The sequence below is a fragment of the Triticum aestivum genome, chromosome 5D, assembly GCF_018294505.1.
Source record: "Triticum aestivum cultivar Chinese Spring chromosome 5D, IWGSC CS RefSeq v2.1, whole genome shotgun sequence".
Taxonomy (NCBI): Eukaryota; Viridiplantae; Streptophyta; class Magnoliopsida; order Poales; family Poaceae; genus Triticum; species Triticum aestivum.
In genome coordinates this window covers 69,502,270-69,522,446 of record NC_057808.1, presented here as the reverse complement: position 1 = coordinate 69,522,446, position 20,177 = coordinate 69,502,270, and the positions used below count along the sequence as shown (strand labels likewise).

Sequence of the window (20,177 nt, the reverse complement as noted above, 5' to 3'; positions counted from 1 at the left end):
TTTCCCCTATGTGCCAAACACTGATGCAGGGGTTGACCCAAGATTCAAGAGTGATTTTCAACACCGTGTGTTCTCTGAGCTAATCATGACCAAGAAAAACAAGTTTGCCCCCCACAAGCAAATCAATGTGGAGGCTCTTCGAGACAATGATCATATCTATCCCGGTGTGTATAATGCTCTTGGGAGGCTTGGCTTGATCCCGTTTGTCGCCTTCCACCATCCGTTCAGTGAAGATCTTGTGATTCAGTTCTTTGCCACTGTATACTTCCACAGTGATGAGGCTCGCACTATGACTTGGATGTCTGGCACATATGAGTGTGAGGCCTCCATGGCCAAGTTCTCTGACATCATTCCGTATCAGTTCTTTGCTGAGGAGCATCCTGAGTATGGCCGTGCTCGTGAGACAGGTAGAGACAAGTATGAGATTGCTTTTGCTTACAAGCCAAACAAGGCCTTCACCACTGGTTCTATCAAACATTTGAAGCCAACCTATGATACTATGCGTCACATTCTTAGGTACACGCTTAATCCTAAGACCGGGGACTCTCACAATCTGAGGAGCTCCATGTTGGACATCTTTGTCTACCTTCATGGCAAGAAGAAAGTGGATGTTCTGGACTTCATGTTCTTTGAGATCAGGCAGTGTGTTCAGGAGAACAAGTCATGCATCTATGCTCCGTTCATCCAAGCTTTGATTGAGTCTGTCTATCCCGCCAGGTACATTGCCAAGTACCGCACCTCCTTTCCGAAGCGTGATGCCAACTGGCTTCCGGCTGCTCCTCCACCATATGTGCCTCCCAAGAAGGGGCGCAACCCCAGGCCTGAGGATCGTGCTACCTACACTGAGGGATGTTCATCCTATGTGCGGATTCCGCGTAGCAAAGGGAAGCAGGTTGCTACTGATGCCAGTTTCACCAGAGAGGAGAAGAAGTCTCTTCTAAAGACCGTGAGCAACATGTTCAAAATGTGTCAGTCCATTCAGCGCCATCAGGTCAAGAAGATCAACAAGGGCAAGCTGGTGAGGCGTCAGAAGAAGGCTGAGCGTGCTACAGCGGGTGAGGAGGTTGGTCCAGGGTCCGAGGACAATAACAGTGTGGCCACAGCTTGTTTTTTTCCCTTGGAGGGATGGCACTTTGATGATGATGATGATGCTTCAAGCACACCTCCTCTTGTCTAGAGTCTCGTTAGCATCACCTTTTCCCTTTTTGTTGTCTTGATGACAAAGGGGGAGAAGTGTTCTATTAGGGGCGTTTGCAGTTGGTTTCAGTTGGGTGAGATCTCAAGGCCTCGTTTTTTTTGGTTGTGTTTATTTGGCTTGAGATACTCTTATTTACTTGCTTTCACGGTGTGGTCGTGAGCTACCTAGTCTATGTGAGATACTATCTACTTTATGGAATTTATCTATGCTTATGTTGATATATCTTGTGGAGTATGTTCAAGCTTCTATAGGTTAGTCTCACGTTTTCTGCTCACCACACTTGCATGTGATCTAGGCACCGTGTTGGGTATTATTATGTTGATCGCATGCCTTGACAATGTGGATCTAGGGGGAGCCTCATATGTGTGTGCTTGATGCATAATCAAGCATTTTTTTCCTTGCACATATATAGGGGGAGCTCCTTTGATCAACTATTGTCGCATGGCTGTTTACTTAAGTTGTATCCTGTATGCCATGTCCTAACCATATTGTCATCAATGCACCAAAAAGGGGGAGGTTGAAAGTGCAAGTATCACTTAGATTATATTTTGGTGTGATGACAATGTGGTTAGTGGAACTAATGTTGGTTGCTAAAGTTTATCTCAGGACTTTGGTTCCAAGGTGTCCATTGATGGAGGTGTGCGACCCCCCAGTCCAAAAAGATCAAAGGCGTGGTTACCGGCGACTCGAAGGTTTTTCGTTTTGGTTCGATTTGAGTCGTAGGTAAAACCACACTATCAAGAGGGGTCTTCGTGGATTTAGTGTCGTGTGGGAATGCCTCCAAGACAGATACACCAGCCCTCCTACACCTCCTCAGATATTCCACTTATTGTGTGCTTTGCCGTGGTGTCCTGTGATGTTTCATCAGAAATCTTCTGGACACCCCGTGTGCACGGGGTCTCTGACCCCCGTGCGCACGGGGTAGTCAGAATATTTCGGGACACCCCGTGCGCACGGGGTCTCTGACCCCCGTGCGCACGGGGTGTCCAGTGAGTTACCCCGTGCGCACGGGGCTGACTTGGCCCGTGCGCACGGGGTCCAACGGGCTGAAATCCCCTCCCGGCCAAGAACACTATATAAGCCCCCTTCTTCCTCCTCCATCCCTTAACCCTAATGTCTTGTTGAGCTCCTCCATTGCTACACCCCATTTTGCTCACTACTCTCAATCCCTCCACCCAATCTTGTTGAAACTTTGGGGATTGGGAGAGCAAGACCCGATCTACACTTTGACCAAACCAAATCGCATTCCCCAAAATATTCATCCACCATGACTTGTTACTCTTGGAGCTTGGGCTCCTAGGCGGTTAGAGGTTCCTCCGGAAGCTTCCTTGCTTGTGGTGTGCTCCGGAGAAGTTTGTAAAGGTGTGGTGGTCGCCTTCAAGACCAACCCTGAGTGATTCGAGGCTCATCCGTTGGGGGTGACTCGAAGGAGATTACGGTGAGCCTTCGGTGGCGTTCCGCAAGCTTTGGCTCCGGCACCGCTCCAAACGGAGAGTAGCTCTTCCCCAAGGAAGAGTGAACTTCGGGATAAAATCCGCGTCCTCGTCTCACTTGTGGTTAATCCTTTCCCGCACTTTACTTAGCCTTGTATGCTTGTTGGCTTGCTAATTAGTTTGTTGCCTAGCATATTTAGCTTAGAGCTTGCTTGTCATATAGGTTGTGTTCACCTAGTTGCATATCTAGTGAACCCTTTTTATCCGCTAAGCCTTAAAATTGACAAGAAAGAGTAAAATTTGTAGTCTCCTATTCACCTCCCCCCTCTAGTCGACCGTATCGATCCTTTCACCGGGGAAATGAACTATGAAAGCAAGTTACGAAACAAGAGTTCATCATTAAACCAAGGAGAGGGTTAGGAGGTGGCTGATGGACTCAGCGACATTCCATTGAGATTTCCAAAAGATGGATTTCCACAATTATGTGTACAAGGAGATAGCTTTTGTCAGTTCAGATGATATAATGAGGTATGCTCGAGGAAACATATACGATTGAACATTGGTTGACGGTGCACCCGAAATACGGACTTAGGTAGCACAAACAATGTTAGAATGGCGATTCGATAACCAATGGTCTAAGAATGAAATGTTGACCATTAACTTCAAAGCAATAAGGTTGCTAGAAGTTTTTAAAATTACTAGTCCATTTGTCGGTATTCCTGTTAGGAACAACACGGGGACCAAGAAAAGAATGGTGATGGTGAAGTATCACTTATATCAAGAATTCTCAAGAGGTGGTGAGATTCTCACGACAATCTTGACCTAAAAGATGGTAATACTCCAAGATAGAACATAATACAAGCTGGATAGCAAGTCGCATCCACAACATGATCAATGTTGTGATGAAAGGAAGATAAGGATGTTGTTCATGGTAACTCAAATTACCAAGGGACGAGGATGATACTTATCATCATCAATTCGATTGATATCCTGGAAGGAGTCAAGATGTTGATGATGATCATGGCAATTTTGTCGAGAGGCTCCACGAAGAGGCAATCGAACAGCGACTGCATCAAGCAAAAGGACTGGTGCAGCGAAAGATTATTGGATCCATGGATACGACACCAACTCGGAACCAAGCTTGTTGTTCGAGGTGGAACGATAAGACAAGGAAATCGACGTAATCTTAGCTCAACCGTCGAAAGTTGTGCTCCAGGAATAAGGACCAGGTAGCACAGTTAAAATCGGCACGATAATGATAATCCGATCAGGCTAGGGATGACGTGATCGAGTATAAACTCGTAAGCAAAGGAGATTACTAAGAGTTGTTTAATCGTGATGCGGACTCGATTCGGTTATCGATGTCCTTGAGTGTTTAATAACTCGGAGCCCGTGAAAAATTGGAATCAATGAGAATGTAATACTTGATGGAGAACTCATAAGAAGTTATGCAGTTCCGTGATAATCTCGAGATACCAGGGGGTAATACTCGGCGACAAACCAAAGTAGAGGTTGGACTGGGGTATTGCTCTACAGAAGACAAGTACTTCAACTTGTCCGAGAAATGGTATTTAAAGGAGAACATGGCCGGAACCACGACTGCAAAGGGGTCAATTCTCAGATACCATATGATATTATATCAAGGAAACAATTATTATTACAAGAAGCTTTTATGATAGGATCTACATCGTGTCCATGGGCATGAACACAAAGTTCAAGGTCGACTCCAACTTCTCTAATGCATAACCTTTCATTCACTTCTCGCCTTCAACGAAGTTGTGTTGAAATTTTATCTGACATAACAACAGTAGAGTATGACCCATAGTAGTTTCCGGGTTCACACAGATTAGAAAAAGGCATAGGTTCAACCCATCAGGGTCTCTTAGGAACATATACCACAAACTTCAGGAGTAAATAACACAAGCTCGAAAGCAGAGCATGGTTGGTCAATCAGAGGATAGGATTTACCAATGGAGAAAGAACTTCCAAAGTGATTGGATATGAAGGACGCTATCGGATAAAATCCCACAAAGGATCCAGTGGTCCCCAAGGGATCTGATGTGAGCATCGGTACTCGATCATAGGAAGATACAATGCAAGGAGATCAAATTATAGAAACAACCGACTAATTCAATCAAATGCAAAGGAATTATATTTTCCAAATCAAGAGATCAGAAGCAGACGGTCTGATCAAAGATGGATAAGTTGAATAGGCTTAGGTATACAATCGATGGCAATTTGATTCGGCGAGAACCATCTCATGTTTAAAATTGGCGTCTAAGCCAGAAGGGTGAATTCTACGATTCGGTTGAGGATTGTGAGCAACCGCAACATATTGAATCAACAGACTCAAAATGATAATGACAAAGGATGTCAATAAGATTACTAGACTTATGGGATTAATCATAATGCAAGTAAGCAAGAATTTCAAGAGCAAAAGGCTCCTGAGGATTTTCGGAAGATCGAATGGTATTTTGAACACTTTTGTGAAATACTTGAATCAACTGGGGATGAGCGGATACTCAGTAAGTGCGAGAATTATCCGTAGGGGTATTCAGGTGACAAAGAACAGCAAGGCAGTAAGCTCAAAGGATTCTCAGAACAACAGAGAGAATTTCGGGGTATCTTGTAATAACAAGATCAACTGGGAAACATTGTATGAATGGCGAGTATACGTGGTTATCCATAGGAGTTGACGGTGGAAGGGGAATTGCGAACGCGATGAACACAAGTTCTCGGGTTAACAGCGGAGAGTATCTTCAGGGTCTTCACGTGCAGCAGACGATCATCTGAAGTGAGGGGCTCTCCGGGAGATAGTATTTTCGAGAACCTAAAGTTAGTTCTATTTTTAGCAAAATCATTTAACCCGAATAGAAAAGAGCTTAGAGTCCCAGAGTATAGACGAGGAATAAAAGATCCTAATGCCACCCAATGGCGACGTGGGCCCGTAAGACACACAGCCATGTTAGTAAAAGTTTTGCAATGTCTAGACTCGACTTCGGCCAAGGAGTATGGAAGGGGGATTCCTACAGGCAGTCGGCTCTGATACCAACTTGTGACGCCCCCGATTCAATCGTACACTAATCATACATGCAAACGTGTACGATCAAGATCAGGGACTCACGGGAAGATATCACAACACAACTCTAAAAATAAAATAAGTCATACAAGCATCATAATACAAGCCAGGGGGCCTCGAGGGCTCGAATACAATTGCTCAATCATATACGAGTTAGCGGAAGCAACAATATATGAGTACAGACATAAGTTAAACAAGTTTGCCTTAAGAAGGCTAGCACAAACTGGGATACAGATCGAAAGAGGCGCAGGCCTCCTGCCTGGGATCCTCCTAAACTACTCCTGGTCGTCGTCAGCGGCCTGCACGTAGTAGTAGGCGCCTCGGTGTAGTAGGAGTCGTCGTCGACGGTGGCGTCAAGCTCCTGGGCTCCAGCATCTTGTTGCGACAACCAGGTAGAATGGAAAGGGGGAAAAGAGGGAGAAAAGCAACCGTGAGTACTCATCCAAAGTACTCGCAAGCAAGGATCTACACTACATATGAATGAGTATATGTGTAAGGGCCATATCGGTGGACTGAACTGCAGAATGCCAGAATAAGAGGGGGATAGCTAATCCTGTCGAAGACTACGCTTCAGGCCACCTCCATCTTGCAGCATGTAGAAGAGAATAGATGATAAGTTCACCAAGTAGCATCGCATAGCATAATCCTACCCGGCGATCCCCTCCTCGTCGCCCTGTTAGAGAGCGATCACCGGGTTATATCTGGCACTTGGAAGAGTGTGTTTTATTAAGTATCCGGTTCTAGTTGTCATAAGGTCAAGGTACAACTCCGGGTCATCCTTTTACCGAGGGACACGGCTATTCGAATAGATAAACTTCCCTGCAGGGGTGCACCACATAACCCAACACACTCGATCCCCTTTGGCCGGACACACTTTCCTGGGTCATGCCCGGCCTCGGAAGATCAACACGTCGCAGCCCTACCTAGGCACAACAGAGAGGTCAGCACGCCGGTCTAAATCCTATGGCGCAGGGGTCTGGGCCCATCGCCCATTGCACACCTGCACGTTGCGTACGCGGCCGGAAGCAGAACTAGCCCCCTTAATACAAGAGCAGGCTTACGTTCCAATCCGGCGCGCGCCGTTCAGTCGCTGACGTCACGAAGGCTTCTGCTGATACCATGACGTCGAGTGCCCATAACTGTTCCCGCGTAGTTGGTTAGTGCGTATAGACCAAATAGCCAGACTCACATCAAATACCAAGAACTCGCTAAGCGTGTTAGTTTTAAGTATCCGCGGACGCCGACCAGGGCCAGGGCCACCTCTCTCCTAGGTGCTCTCAACCTGCCCTGTCGCTCCGTCACAAAGTAACAGTCGGGGGCCGTCAGGAACCCAGGCCCACCTCTACCGGGATGGAGCCACCTGTCCTTTCAGCCCCCTCATCAGAATCACTTGCGGGTACTCAACGAGCTGACCCGACTTTAGTCACCACATGTGTCATGTATATAAAGTATATAGTATATACCCGTGATCACCTCCCGAAGTGATCACGGCCCAGTAGTATAGCATGGCAGACGGACAAGAGTGTAGGGCCACTGATGCAGCAGAATGGGATTAACCGAAAGCAGTAACATGCTACACTACTCTAATGCAAGCAGTATAGAGAAGAATAGGCGATATCTGGTGATCAAGGGGGGGCTTGCCTGGTTGCTCTGGCAAGGAGGGGTCGTCAACAACGTAGTCGATCGAGGCAGCAGCGACGTCCGTCTCGTAGTCTACCGGAGAGAACAGGGGGGAAGAAACAATGAATACAGAGCAAACAAAGCATCATAAAATATAACAAGGCAATATGCGGTGCCAGGGGTGATCTAACGCAGGATAGGTGATACTGGCGAAGGGGGGAAACATCCGGAAAAGTATTCCCGGTGTTTCGCGTTTTCGGACAGATGAACCAGAGGGGAAAAGTTGCGAGTTTGCTATGCTAGGGATGTGTGGCGGACGAACGGGCTGCGTATTCGGATTCGTCTCGTCGTTCTGAGCAACTTTCATGTACAAAGGTTTTACATCCGAATTACGGATTATTTTATATTAATTTTTAAAGATTTTAAAACATTTTCTAAATTATTATTATTAATTTAATTCAAAAATGGCATTACTGCATCAGCATGATGTCAGCAGTCAACAGAGGTGTTGACTGGGTCAAGCTGACGTGTGGGTCCCAGCTGTCATTGACTGTTAACTAACCTAACAGATTAATTAACTAACCTAAGTGATTAAGTTAACCTGATCAGGATTAATTAAGTAATTAATTAATTATTTTCTTAATTATTCTTTTTTATTCCTTTTTTATAAAACGTGTAAGGGCGGGGCCCGCCTGTCATTGGCCCCTGGGGGCTTAGTGGATCGGGCGCTGGCGAAACAGGGCAGAGCCCCGGGTGGGCGGGCGCCGGGTGCCCGACTGGGCGCTGCGGGTGCCGGAGGTCACGGGGCCGGCCAGCGAGGGGGGCGTGGCCGCGGCGAGACCGGCCGCCAGTGGGCGGAGCGGGAGGGATGGGAGGAACACCGGGCGGCGCCGGAGCGGGGTAGGGCGAGGCCAGGTTGGGTCCGGTAGAGCGGGCCGACAGGTGTGGGGCCGCGGGCGACCAACGGCAAAGCCGCCGGCGAGGCATTGCCTCGACGAGAGGCGCGCGCGGCCAGGAGCAGGGGAGGTGGTGGCGCAAGGCGGGGCCGGAGGCCACGGCGCCGGCCAGGCGGCCGGAGCGACGACCGCCGCGGCGGGAGGCGGCACGGGGATGTTGGGACAGGGGACGAAGGAGCGGGCGTCTTCGGGCGAGGTGAGCGCACCCGTGGGCGGCGGCAGCAGGCGCGGGCGGGAAGGGGAAGGCGAATGCGGCCACGGCGAAGAGAGGAGGGAGGGGTAGCTCACAGGGGATCGCAGGGAACGGGGCAGCGGGGCGCGAGGAGGGCGACGGGGACGACAGCGTCGGAGTGGAGGCAGGCCGTCGAGGGAAGAAGACGGGGAAGCGGCGAGCGACGGCGTCGAGGGCGGCTCCAGGACGGCGTGGCGGCGGGGGGGTAGTGCCGGTGCGATGGCGCCGGGGACGCGTCGGGGGCGGGCATCAAGCTCGATCCAGATCGAGCGAGAGGGGGACAGGAGGAGTGGGGATCGTGGGGTGGGCGTTAGGGTTAGGCTGGGGCAGCAGGGTCCTGGTAGGGGCTGACTGGGCCGGCCTGGTGGCCTGCTGGGCTGAGGCCCAGTTGGGGGGGTCACCCCATTTGTTTTACTTTGTTTTTGCTTTGCCCTTTTTTTATTTCTTTTATTTCTTTTCTGCTTTTTTAATTTTAGTTTTACAAAATACAAAAGTTGCAGCTAAAATAGTATTATTAATTATGCCACTGTCACAATTAATTTTGGCACCTAAAATAAGATAGTTTGTAATTGCTTATTATTTTTAAAAGCATTTAAATAATTGTTTAGTCCCTGTTTTATTCACCTTAGAGTACTTAAAACATTTTATAAAAGTGGGGTTTCTTCACCACAATTACCTATGCATTATTTGGCACAACCCAAACATTTTAGTTTTAAAGTTTGAAAACTTTTGATGTTTGCCTTTAAATTAATTTTGAATTTGAATTGGTTTTGAACTAACGCGAGATTAGCAACAGTAATCGAAGTGACGTGGCATCATTAGTAGAGGGTTACTGTAGTTTAATTATCCGGGTGTCACAGAGCGTCACATCATATTCAAATTCCACGGTAAACACTATTTTTGTCTCAGATGTGTCGCGTTGGCTGACACATTGAATTTGGTTGTTCTAACTTTCAAATTTGTGAACGACAGCTCCGACCAGATGCAGATGTATGCTATGCCCGCCGCAAGCACCCAGAATGCACTGAGAAAATAAATAACGAACCAGCAGACATCACCAATCAAAATCAAAGCCCCGAGCATCACACCGAAGCAAGGTCAGGTGCAGTGCATGCATCGTCATCATCATCAGCTCCTATCATGGATGTCAGGACACCACACCGTGTCCTCGGTCCAATCGACTTTGCAGAGCACATTCCCAGCCGATACCCAAGTTTGGTATGTGACACAAACGCCTTGTTGGGCAGAAAGCCACATGTCACTAATTGTTCACTCATCATTTCCATTAGCTTCCACTTCCGAGAAATTCCACTCCTGCATTAAAGTGATTTGTTGGTGAATTTGTTTTCCTGTTCAGGTAATAGATGAGATAACTATTCTACTGAAGGAGCAAAATGCTAGGTGCCAGCACGAAATCAGTACTGTGCGGGCTAATGCACAGGCCGACATGATCAAGTTCGGCGATAAACTCATGGGTGTACTTAGCAATAGGTGCATATGCTGCACCGCCAGAGGTTCTACTGACTGCCCGGCTAGAGCTATTGATAACCCCACTAGTAAGTGCATCCGAGCGCACTGATAATAGATTGCTTCAGCGAAAGTGGTAATCTAGTACTGATCTTAGCTCCATCTTAACAGGGGATATAATGAGGACTCTTGCAGGCTCTAAAATACCTGTTGTCAGGCTTGACATGTCTTGATGCAGAAGTGAGTATCAGCTATATTAATATGCTGAGCGATTGAATGTGCATGACCGAACTCCCCAGTATTAACACTGCTTTGAATTGTTTAGGTGACACTAACATAAACACTGCGACTAACAGGTTGGCAGCAGCTAAATATAAGCAGGGGCAACTTGTCGACCAATGAGCCTGCCTGATTGAGACGAGCCTGACCCCTCCATGATTCTGGCTCCGCTCGACCATTTCGTGCCAGCTCGCCTGCATGAATCCATTGCTCGTTTGCTTTGCTGGACGAGCTCTTCGGTTCAGGTAAGATGCTGGCTGAGGTGGGCACGGACCGGCTGCTGATCCGTGCCAAAATGGTTACTCAGCTCAGCACGACACTCCTTGCTCGACCTCATGTATCCACACAGACCGACCCTTTATAGAAAAAATCAAAAAAGCATAAGACAAATTTAGGAACCAATCCATGCGCATGAATAACTATATTACTAGAATTTACGTCTTGTTTTTGATGAGAAATCTTACATCTTTATTCACGTACTTGTAGAACCGATGACCAACGTTCGATCCACCACAAGCAATCCAGGTGAGGATCCGCGCCGCGCCGCAGTCAGGGCATGGAATGAGCGGCGAAATCTCCTTTAGGCTGACGGACAACGATGATGCAGACATGGTGGAGAAGGGATGTGGGTGGTGGCACCAGCTCCGGTGGGGATAGGATGCACCGGCAGACCTGGGAGGGCTTCCATTCGGATCACAAGATTATTAAGACGACTAGCTTGTTGGGGGAAGACTGGTATAGCTCCAACGGGTGGACAGAATAAATGAATGCGGTGACGGTGTTAGTCTAGAATCTGGATCGGGACGGCTCATATCGTTTCTCTCTGTGTGGGCCGCGTGATGCATGCCTGACAGTGTAACGGAAGCTGCATCTGAGTTGTGGGCCATGAGCCATAATAAAATAAGAAATACATAAATTATAGCTGAGCCTATACGCCAGTAGTGCGCATCACGAGACAAGCTAGGGGTACAGATAACGAGATCACTGCCGCTCGGGCTCACAATAGCACTTCCCTACCAACTACCAAGCAACAAGATGAATAGGGCAGTAACAAACTATATCTAACTTAATTAGACATGTTCCCCCCCCCCCCCCCTCTCCCAAGGACATGTGGTGTTCTCCTATTGGTGTAGACCATAATTCCTACAAGGAGCCCAGCAGGTGAGCGGGACCCGGTTCAAACAAGTAGGAAAATATTTGGAATATCTTGAGACAATTCATTTAGTTTGTATCCTTGAGAAAGGATATTACACAATTAATACCAGTGCCACGGTTAATACTGATACAATCACATACATCCACTCTAGTTGCTGGGACAGTCAAGTATACATTATACTTTCCTTGTCATATCTCTCCCTTTTGTATAGAGTGAGTTCCAAATTGATTATCTCATTTGGGAATAGACCTTTATCGTGACGACTACCTTCCTTTAAAACTAATTTAATTGTCTCATTTGGGAATAGACCTTCATCGTGACGACTAACTTCCTTTAAAACTAATTACAGGTACTATTTTGACTTTTCTTTAGCCAAATTTGTATGGTTGATGGAAGTCGGTGCTTTTGGTCTTGCTCGGCCAACCTGATAGAGACAATGGCAAGGCTTTACTTTGCATCCGTGTGGTTTACTGATTAGTGGTACCATATGTTCGAAGCATGCATACATAATAATTCAAAATTCGATCCATGCACCTCCTGCCCCACAAAAAAATCAACATCCCAATGAATTATAACATACTGTAATATAAATACAAAATATTTTGCAAAACATAATCGCTAATGATTAATGGGTCGGTCCTGGTTCAAACAAGCAAGAAAATATTTGGAATATCTTGAGAGATTAATTTACTTTTTGGTCCCCAAGGGACGATATTGCACAATTAATACAGAAGATTAATATTGATATAACTACTACCAGCCATTCTATGGTTGTTCGAGGCGCTCCACTTACCATCTTGGTCGCCTCTATCTTACTTTGCTCGTTCTATCTCCCTCTTTTGTATAAAGTGAGTTCCAAATCAATCGTCTTATTAGGGAATAGTCGAGTAGACCTTCGCTGTCGTGACTTTCCATTCTCTGAAAATCAAACATATGTGCTAGATTTTGGCTCTTCTTTAACCAAATTTGTAGGGTTGATGGTATTCGGTGCTTTTGGTCTTGCTCGACCAACCTTAGCTAGTGACATGTTTGCCAGCTGGTTATATATCTTCTTTTTCATCGGATCCAGGTGAGACAGTGCTCTGTATTGGACAATTCCAAAAACAAAAAATGTACTCCCTCTATAAACAAATGTAAGACGTTTTAGGTCACTAGTAGTTTGTGTAGTCACACTGTTGATATCTGGGCAATTTTTGTAGAAAGACCAAAGTCGAAGAATATATGCCTAAGATGGAGCTTACACGGGAGGACATGGATGGGTGTCAGTCTAGTTGGATTGCAATTTGAAACTGAAACATATTCTAGTACATCACACACAAAAAAATTAAACATCTTCTGCTTGCTTCCAGGTGTTATGTTGGTGGGTCATGTGGTGTTTTGAGCTTCTCTATCCTAATGTTCTTTTCGCCAATGATTGATGTACATATTATACTACTTCCGGGAGTAATGTAGAAGTACATTCATTGTGAGAGCTCCGATTTTTTTCTTACGGAGCTCTTTCCGACGTCATCTCGGCACAACTTTTTGCAAGCTCCTAGAAAATTCCGTCATCATTAGTGTAAAAAAGATTCAGATTAAAATTCAGTAAAGTAGATAAGCTACACCCAAAAATTCAAAAGATTTGGTATGTGCACTTGATGGTTTCCCCTTTTTATTTTGGTATATGGGACCTGGAAGGATGATCAATCCATTCTAAAAAAAATTAGCACACATATCGCAACTTTGTCCTGACACAAGAGGAACCCAATCTCTTCAACATATCGGAGTACATTGCAACCTGGGAAAAGGAAGTTGCAGCCTCAGAATGCCGTCAAAAGAAGTTGCATCCTCAGAATTATGTACAGTAAAACTCAAGGAATTCAGGAACTGCTTCGTGCCACCTGGGCCTGGCCACCTCAGGTTTATATACACTCCCCCAAAAATGGAGGTGAAAAGCACCTACAACCCTATCAAGGCTGCTGCCGAGTGCGGGACCCAGGGATCGCAGTGAAGCTTCCGGTGTCAGACATGTAATAGTGGTTGTAGTTGATCCTCGTGACCAAATCCGCGAGATGGGGAAAGTGGCCCACGTTGAGCTTGAAAGATAGGATCTGCAGAGGGATCTCAGCAGTAAATCTACTGACACGTACATTTTGGACAACATAAGAGATCATCAAATTTTGCCGAAGTAGGTAGAAGCATACCCTCAAGAGGAACACGACGCACTCGTCGAATTGCTTCTCGATACGATCCAACTCCATCTCGCATCTTGCCCTAACAGATGCGGCAGTCCCTCCGGTGCCGAGAGTTTGCTCCACATTGTGGAAGTCTAGCGCCAATCCTAGTATAGTCTTGACTCGACTGGCGATCAGAGCCCACTGAAAACACACGGAAAATGAACACTCTTAGCAATAGTTCAGAACTTTGAGACTGCCTTTGCTTTTTGTAAGAATGACATGTTCTCACCAACTTGTCCGAGGCCACAAAGCATTGTCTCTGAATAGAAGAAAGATATGCCTCATGAACTTCCATGACTTCGTCCAATGTAGTAGCGGATGCCATGCCATCACAAAGCTCAGTCCAGGCACTATGATACACCTGCTCAAAAAGAAATGAGTTCAAGTCGAGGCAGTCATAGTTTCTTATAATGAAAGGAGTCAAACCCGTCTCAACTCACTCGATCCATGACATATTGATGAAATGCATCGACGAAATGCAGGAGCTTCTGCCCTACTATTAAGTGTTGTTTAAAATTATGTGCCGTGCTGCATCTGCCCTGCCAAAGGAAAAGGGTTGATACATCAGAATGAAGCTTGCAAGATAGAGCAGATCCAACTATCCAACACTAATAATTATAGGAATTACAAAAAATAAGTAGCGCAGGATGATTTGATGCCACCGTACCTTCCACATCCACTTTCGGGTTTCGTCCAAAACAAACTTTGCACGCTTGACTTTCAGTAAGAATCCCATGACCTGGTCCAGCAAAATGACCAAAGCCATCATATACACGCCACCCTGTTATATACTTCAATGTTAAAGCAATTACCTTATTATACTTCTTCAGAGCCTCTGTATTGGCAATTAGATCAAGGGGCCAAGACACCTGCCACCACCAAAATACATGAAAACTGGCACACACAGCAAATAACACAGATCATCCTTGTAGTTATTTGGAAAATACCTTATACGTGAAGTTAAGGGCATCAAGTGCATCGATGCCGAAACCCTGTGCACGACCTTTTCTGGAAGTTGGTGCACTTTCCTCGTCATATCGTGTGTCATGCTTTGCTAATGAAACAACCAACGAATCTGGAGCAGTTAGGAGCATTTTATCAGCTGAATATCTTATGGATTCCTGCAAGTCAAGGATTAACGTAAGAGTAATGATCTTCATAGATATCAATCACAAAGTAGATTTGAAAAGTAATCACCTGCAACAAAGTATTCAACTCAAAATCATCATCCCAGGAATTTCCTTTATCGAGCTTATCAAAAATTGTTATCAGAAACTGCTGCAGCATGTCACCTGAAAACTCAAGTTGGATTATTTGAAACATATTTATATCTTTACTCATTGTCAAAAGAATATTTATTTCTCAAGTGAAAACTACTCTTCTGTGCAATGGAAAGTTTGTGTCGGGGAAAACACAGCAAAAGGTTAAATCCACTGGATGGCACACCTGATCCTAGCAAATAGATAGCTCGTAATACAAGCAGTTCATCCATTAATCTCCATTCACCCATTAGCTTGCACAGGATTTGCTTGCCAATGTGATCCACCTAACGAAGAGGAAGAAAGCACAAAACAATTATACAGATGGACTAACAAGAAATGGCATGTGAGTATAACTATTGATCAGACCTGTTTCTTTATACATTTAGACAGGCATTCTTGGATAATACCCACTGGATGCAGAGGGTCTTTCAAACTCATGCTCTGAATAAACTTCAGAACTCTTGATGCAAGTGTACTATCTTTCTGCAAAGGTAAAATCTCCGACAATGGGGCATTTTCCTGAAGGGCAATGAAGTTATAGGCTTATAGCTAATGAGAAAACATGAAGAACACCAAGAATACTTCAGAAGCAACTCTTACATTTGCACAAGGAAGAAGAGTAGGAAATGCATAAAGTTCCTCGAGGGTCCTTCTATCATCCTCTTGGCGAACATATTCCAAATCATCAAACCGAAATCCAAATTTAAAATCAGTTCCATCAAGTCTGGGAAATGATGATGTAGGTTGTGTATCGCCACAGGTGCTAGTTCCAGCAGATTGGAGATCGCCAAATATAGCTCTCCGCATGTTATCATCATTCAACGGAGGAAGGTCAAAACTTGTAGAGATATTCAAATCACTCCAAGAATTTGGTTTCCTCAGCAGTACATCTCCGCAAGCAGTGATGGCTGGATTTTCATAGCAACATGGACTGAAAGGCATTTCTACTGCATTGGAAGATACATCTTGCAGGTATCCATGAGCAAATATTGGATCCCTCGTAACAGCATCTTTGGACAAGGTTTTCTCCATATCATCATATTTTCTTCCTGAGATGGCATCTCTTAGGAGCTTTAACCAAGTCTTTTCGGAGCTATTTTCTGCACATGCCTCCTCACTCTTACATTCCAAAAAAGCTTGGATATCTGGAGCACTACCAGCACGCAGCTTTCTTAAGTATTCATAAACATGGTCACCATTTTCCAACAGACCAGATAAGCATATCAAGAAAATCTCAGACAAAGTTAACACCCCCATTTCGCGAGCATCATGTCCAAACTGACCTGTAGAATTCGTAAGAGCACCTTCACATCTTAGATGCCCATTTTGGATTTCAGAGCTTAATATGTCTGGCCAATTCTGTCGAGTAATGTGATTGGAACGCTGATCAATGTCAAAACCATTTGTGACACTAGTTCGAGTATGGTGTGTGCTTTGGGCATGCTGAACAAGCTGAAATGATTTTCCAGCAGATACAATGGCCCTTGCGATATCCTTCAAGAACACCGGGCACAGAATATCCACGTAACCTTGAATAGTGGCTTTCAAGCAAGCTCCTGTGTTACTTGGTTCCTGTTTGCTTGATTCCTTTGTCCTGATAGACTCACTATCAGTTAGAGTTGATGAATTGTCAGATCGTGATCCTCTTACTCTGAGCATATAGCTCATTTCCCAGAAGGCTGGTTGATCTATCGTAACTGCATTATTTGCATAAAAGAACATCTACATCACAAATGAAAACAGAAAATGCTTAAAGTTCAACCAGCAACGCAGAAATGGAAAATCCTTTATCAAATTCCTACAGCATTATAATAAGCTGGTACAATCAATGTAATGTTTAACACTGTAATATCACAAAATAAGTTAGCAACCTTCCAGCGGTCATTTTAAAAAGCACTACAAGACTTACAGAACTTAAGTATCGGAGCAAGAAAAAGTAACATTTAAGACAGCAAAGACTAATAACCTCATATTATACTAGAGACATTGGCTTAGAATGTGCGTAAGTAAGTGTGTTAAAAAATGGTTTGAGTTGAAACTGTGAAACTGTACTAGCTCAGTTTACAATCAAACAAGGAAACTGAGCTAGGCTAATTCCTGCCAGTTTAGACAGTTTCACCTAAAACCATTTTTAACAGGCTTATATGCTTAAGGATATATAAAGGTAAACCCTACAGTATGGGGTCAGGAACCTAGACAGTCGACCAAAATATATGAGGAAACAAATAATTACTTATGTCTTTGCAGAAGTCTACAAGGTTCACACAATATAACAAATTAAGAATGGTACTCTCCAGTTTAAGCTCTAGATTTAGGAATGCAAGTACCTTATGGTAGTGTTTCAGTATTTGACAAATAGACATATTTGAGAAAATTTTACTGTTATAAATCATCTATCAAAATCAGTTACAAAAGATGTTCCTTCAATACCTCTTCATAAGGGTCATCAAGAATACCATCATAAAGCCAGGAATCAAGGCACTGAAGATAAGGTAACAAGCTTCCAGCAAATATCACTAGCAGCATATGATATGGCTCACCCTGCAATTTAGATTTGAAATGAAGGTTAGTGGACATTGTGAGAAAAGAAGCATAAACAGATAGATTTCGCACAATTAGGCCCTGTTGCAACCTCGCCATCTTCCACAAGACAGACTTCATTTAACTTTTTATAAAGATGGTTCACAACATGGACTGCCACTTCACTAGATGCCATGTTTGCTCCAGAATCCCAAAAGCCATCTGGCACAGCTCCATGCACAACTTGATACAGATGTTCTGCTCCCAAACATAAACTGCAAGGAATTTTGCAGCGTTGGTGAATAATGTGCTTAGAGTGTAAAATGCTAAACTAACATGAAAACATGAGCACAGCTACCCAAAATAAGAGTTGTCATTTGTATTCCTTTTTGCCCTTGAAGTTGAAGAATTAACCAAAAAGGAAATAAAGAAAAGGTAGGAAGCTCCTTGCCATCACATTTTAGACACGATCGCTATTTTCCCTAAAATATATTACCTTCAGTACCAATGCTGTAGGAATTTCACAGCATTGGTGAGTAATGGCTACACATTTAGTTTAGAATGTAAAATGCTAAATTAACATGAAAACACGAGCACTGCTACTCAAAATATGAGTTGTCATTTCTGCTCATTTTTGCCCTTGAAGAACTAACCAAATAAGAAACAGCGAAAAGGTAGGAAGCTCCTTGCCATCACATTTTAGACACGGTCACTAATTTCACTAAAATATACTACCTCTGTAACTACCAAAGGTGAAGATATACATTAGTAGAACACAAAGCATCGAGGTCCTTGACAAGACATAATAAGCACAAGCCTGCACCGCACATATACAAATGAACTGCAAATTGGAGGAAGAAAACATCAATGTATCATACTGAAGCATACCTTGACATAGAATCAGTTAAAGCCAGAAGAGTCACAGTCCGATCAACAGAAATAAACGACTTCTCTTCCTCCTTCAGAGCTGCTTCCCGGAGCCTCTGGCGTCAAAATGAAGACAGACATTAGAATATGAAAACCGGCAAAAAAATCATCTGCTCACACTAGATGAGAAATACACACAAGGCCTGAACTGCAATCTCACCATAAGCCATGAATCGACTGCACTAGCAAACGCACTCAATGTCGGAGTCCCGTGACCGCAAGACCTAACCTTCCCAACAAAGAGCTCCACTCGCTTCAAGCATGTGGCGGCGAACAGAAAGGGCTTGAGCACGGAGCCGAGGCTCGCCCGTGACAGATGCGACACATAAGTCCCCGGCTTCTCGCAGTATGCCGGCACATTCTTGTCCCAGTAGAGCAAGGGCGTGTCGAAACCCTGGAGCACTTGGAAGACACTTTTGACCTGCAAACCCGCGACGGCAGTACAGTCATCAGATTCCAGTACAGCACACGAGCATGAATCTGAAGAAGTAGTGCACCAACCCGCAGAAGGAAACCCTTACCAGCTCATGCTCGTCCGTCCTCGAGGCCGGCGCCGGCGCCGCGTGAGGAAGGCCCTTGGAGACGCTGAGCTGAAGCTTGTGTATGAAGCTTTCGGTGGCGGGGGTCTCCAGGTACCCCGCGGGTTGATGAGGAAGAACCATGGATGCAGGGGGCATGGGGGTTCAGTCCAATCTAGTTGAAACCCCCAATTCTTTTGGGAAATGAACTGCTTTGGGCCACAAACCGGCGGGCGCGGCCTCGGTGCCGGGTGCCCGTGGGCGTATGAGGCGGCTCCGGCGGAAGGTTGGCGAGGCCGGCGGGGCAAGGCGATGGCCGGAGCGGATCTGCTCCGGGGAGGCGTGGCTGGTGGGTACTGAGACCTAGGTCTTTGGGCGGGGTTGTGAAGTGGGAGCCCGGCAGCCGATGTTTTCCGGCTCGAATGACTCCACCGGTGGGGAGGAGAGCGCGTGGCGGGAGAACCTCGCTCGGTGGCGCTGGCTTGCTCGGCGGCGGGACGAGCTGGTTTCAGACCTCAGCCCTATCTGACCAAGTGTCAAAATGTTCAGTTAGCGTTTGGCTTCAGTTAGATCCTACGGCCCGTCTCGTTCATGGCTACAATTTTTTTATTTTTTCTACAATTAAGGCTTTAGAAAAGTTCCCACCTGCAGTTTGGCTTCAGTTGGAGCATCCCTAGCATATCCTGTTTAAGCTCGCGGAGTTACAGTTCACGTGAAAAAACCAGCCCGACCAGATACCGTAAAAATGGCCCGGCCCATAAAAACTTTCACGGGTGGCTCGTAAACTATACCGGAGTGGCCGCATTTTAGAATTCGCATCCTTCACTTCCCTTTTTCCCTCTGTAGCAAATCGTTCCCTCCGACGAGAAATCCCTCTTCCTTCGGCCACAGTTTGCCGCACGCGCAGACACCCAAAGCTCGCCCTGATGTCAAGCGCTGGGCGTGGGGGGGGGGGGGGGCGAAGGGGCCGCGGCGACTCGTTGTTGCGCAAGCGCCGCAATGACAACGAGGCCGGGAGCTCCTCCCTCTGCCTGCCGGTGGAGGAGTGGCACAAGGTGCAGGCACGAGAGCGCGGCGCGCTCTTTCGCAACGGCGGCTGGCGGGCATGGCGCAACTTGGACTGGCTCGAGAAGATCTTCTGGCCTGCGCTCAAGCGCCTCCGGGAGGCGGAGTGCTTGTGGTATGAGGTGAAGGAGGCGGCCGCCGCCAGAGAAGAAGGCGTTGTGCGCGCCGGTGGAGGCGGCGAAGGAGTACAACCTAGCGTTCGTCCTCTCCAACTCCTTGATGGAGTACCATCTCCACATCAAGAAGGAC

The 20,177-nt window shown here is 45.8% G+C and overlaps 1 protein-coding gene across 4 annotated transcripts; it reads right to left on the bottom strand.

The window, feature by feature from the left end:
* Positions 1–13,141: 13,141 nt before the first annotated feature.
* On the bottom strand, positions 13,142–19,416 carry LOC123119507 (gamma-tubulin complex component 5). Of its 4 annotated transcripts, XM_044539328.1 has the most exons (16): positions 18,867–19,413; positions 18,506–18,766; positions 18,307–18,401; positions 17,531–17,693; positions 17,329–17,439; positions 15,499–16,620; positions 15,265–15,417; positions 15,083–15,182; positions 14,834–14,928; positions 14,584–14,757; positions 14,449–14,505; positions 14,304–14,375; positions 14,077–14,175; positions 13,866–13,997; positions 13,604–13,777; positions 13,142–13,510 (listed from the first exon to the last, which is right to left on the bottom strand). In XM_044539328.1, exons 1-16 carry the CDS (start codon positions 19,020–19,022, stop codon positions 13,370–13,372), a joined length of 3,105 nt encoding a protein of 1,034 aa, XP_044395263.1. In that variant the 5' UTR covers positions 19,023–19,413; the 3' UTR covers positions 13,142–13,369. The 4 variants fall into 4 exon arrangements, 2 of the variants coding, with proteins under 2 accessions (XP_044395263.1, XP_044395262.1); XM_044539327.1 differs by having other exon boundaries at positions 13,142–13,777; positions 18,867–19,414; XR_006458719.1 differs by lacking the exon at positions 13,142–13,510 and having other exon boundaries at positions 13,619–13,777; positions 14,077–14,170; positions 18,867–19,415.
* Positions 19,417–20,177: the final 761 nt, after the last annotated feature.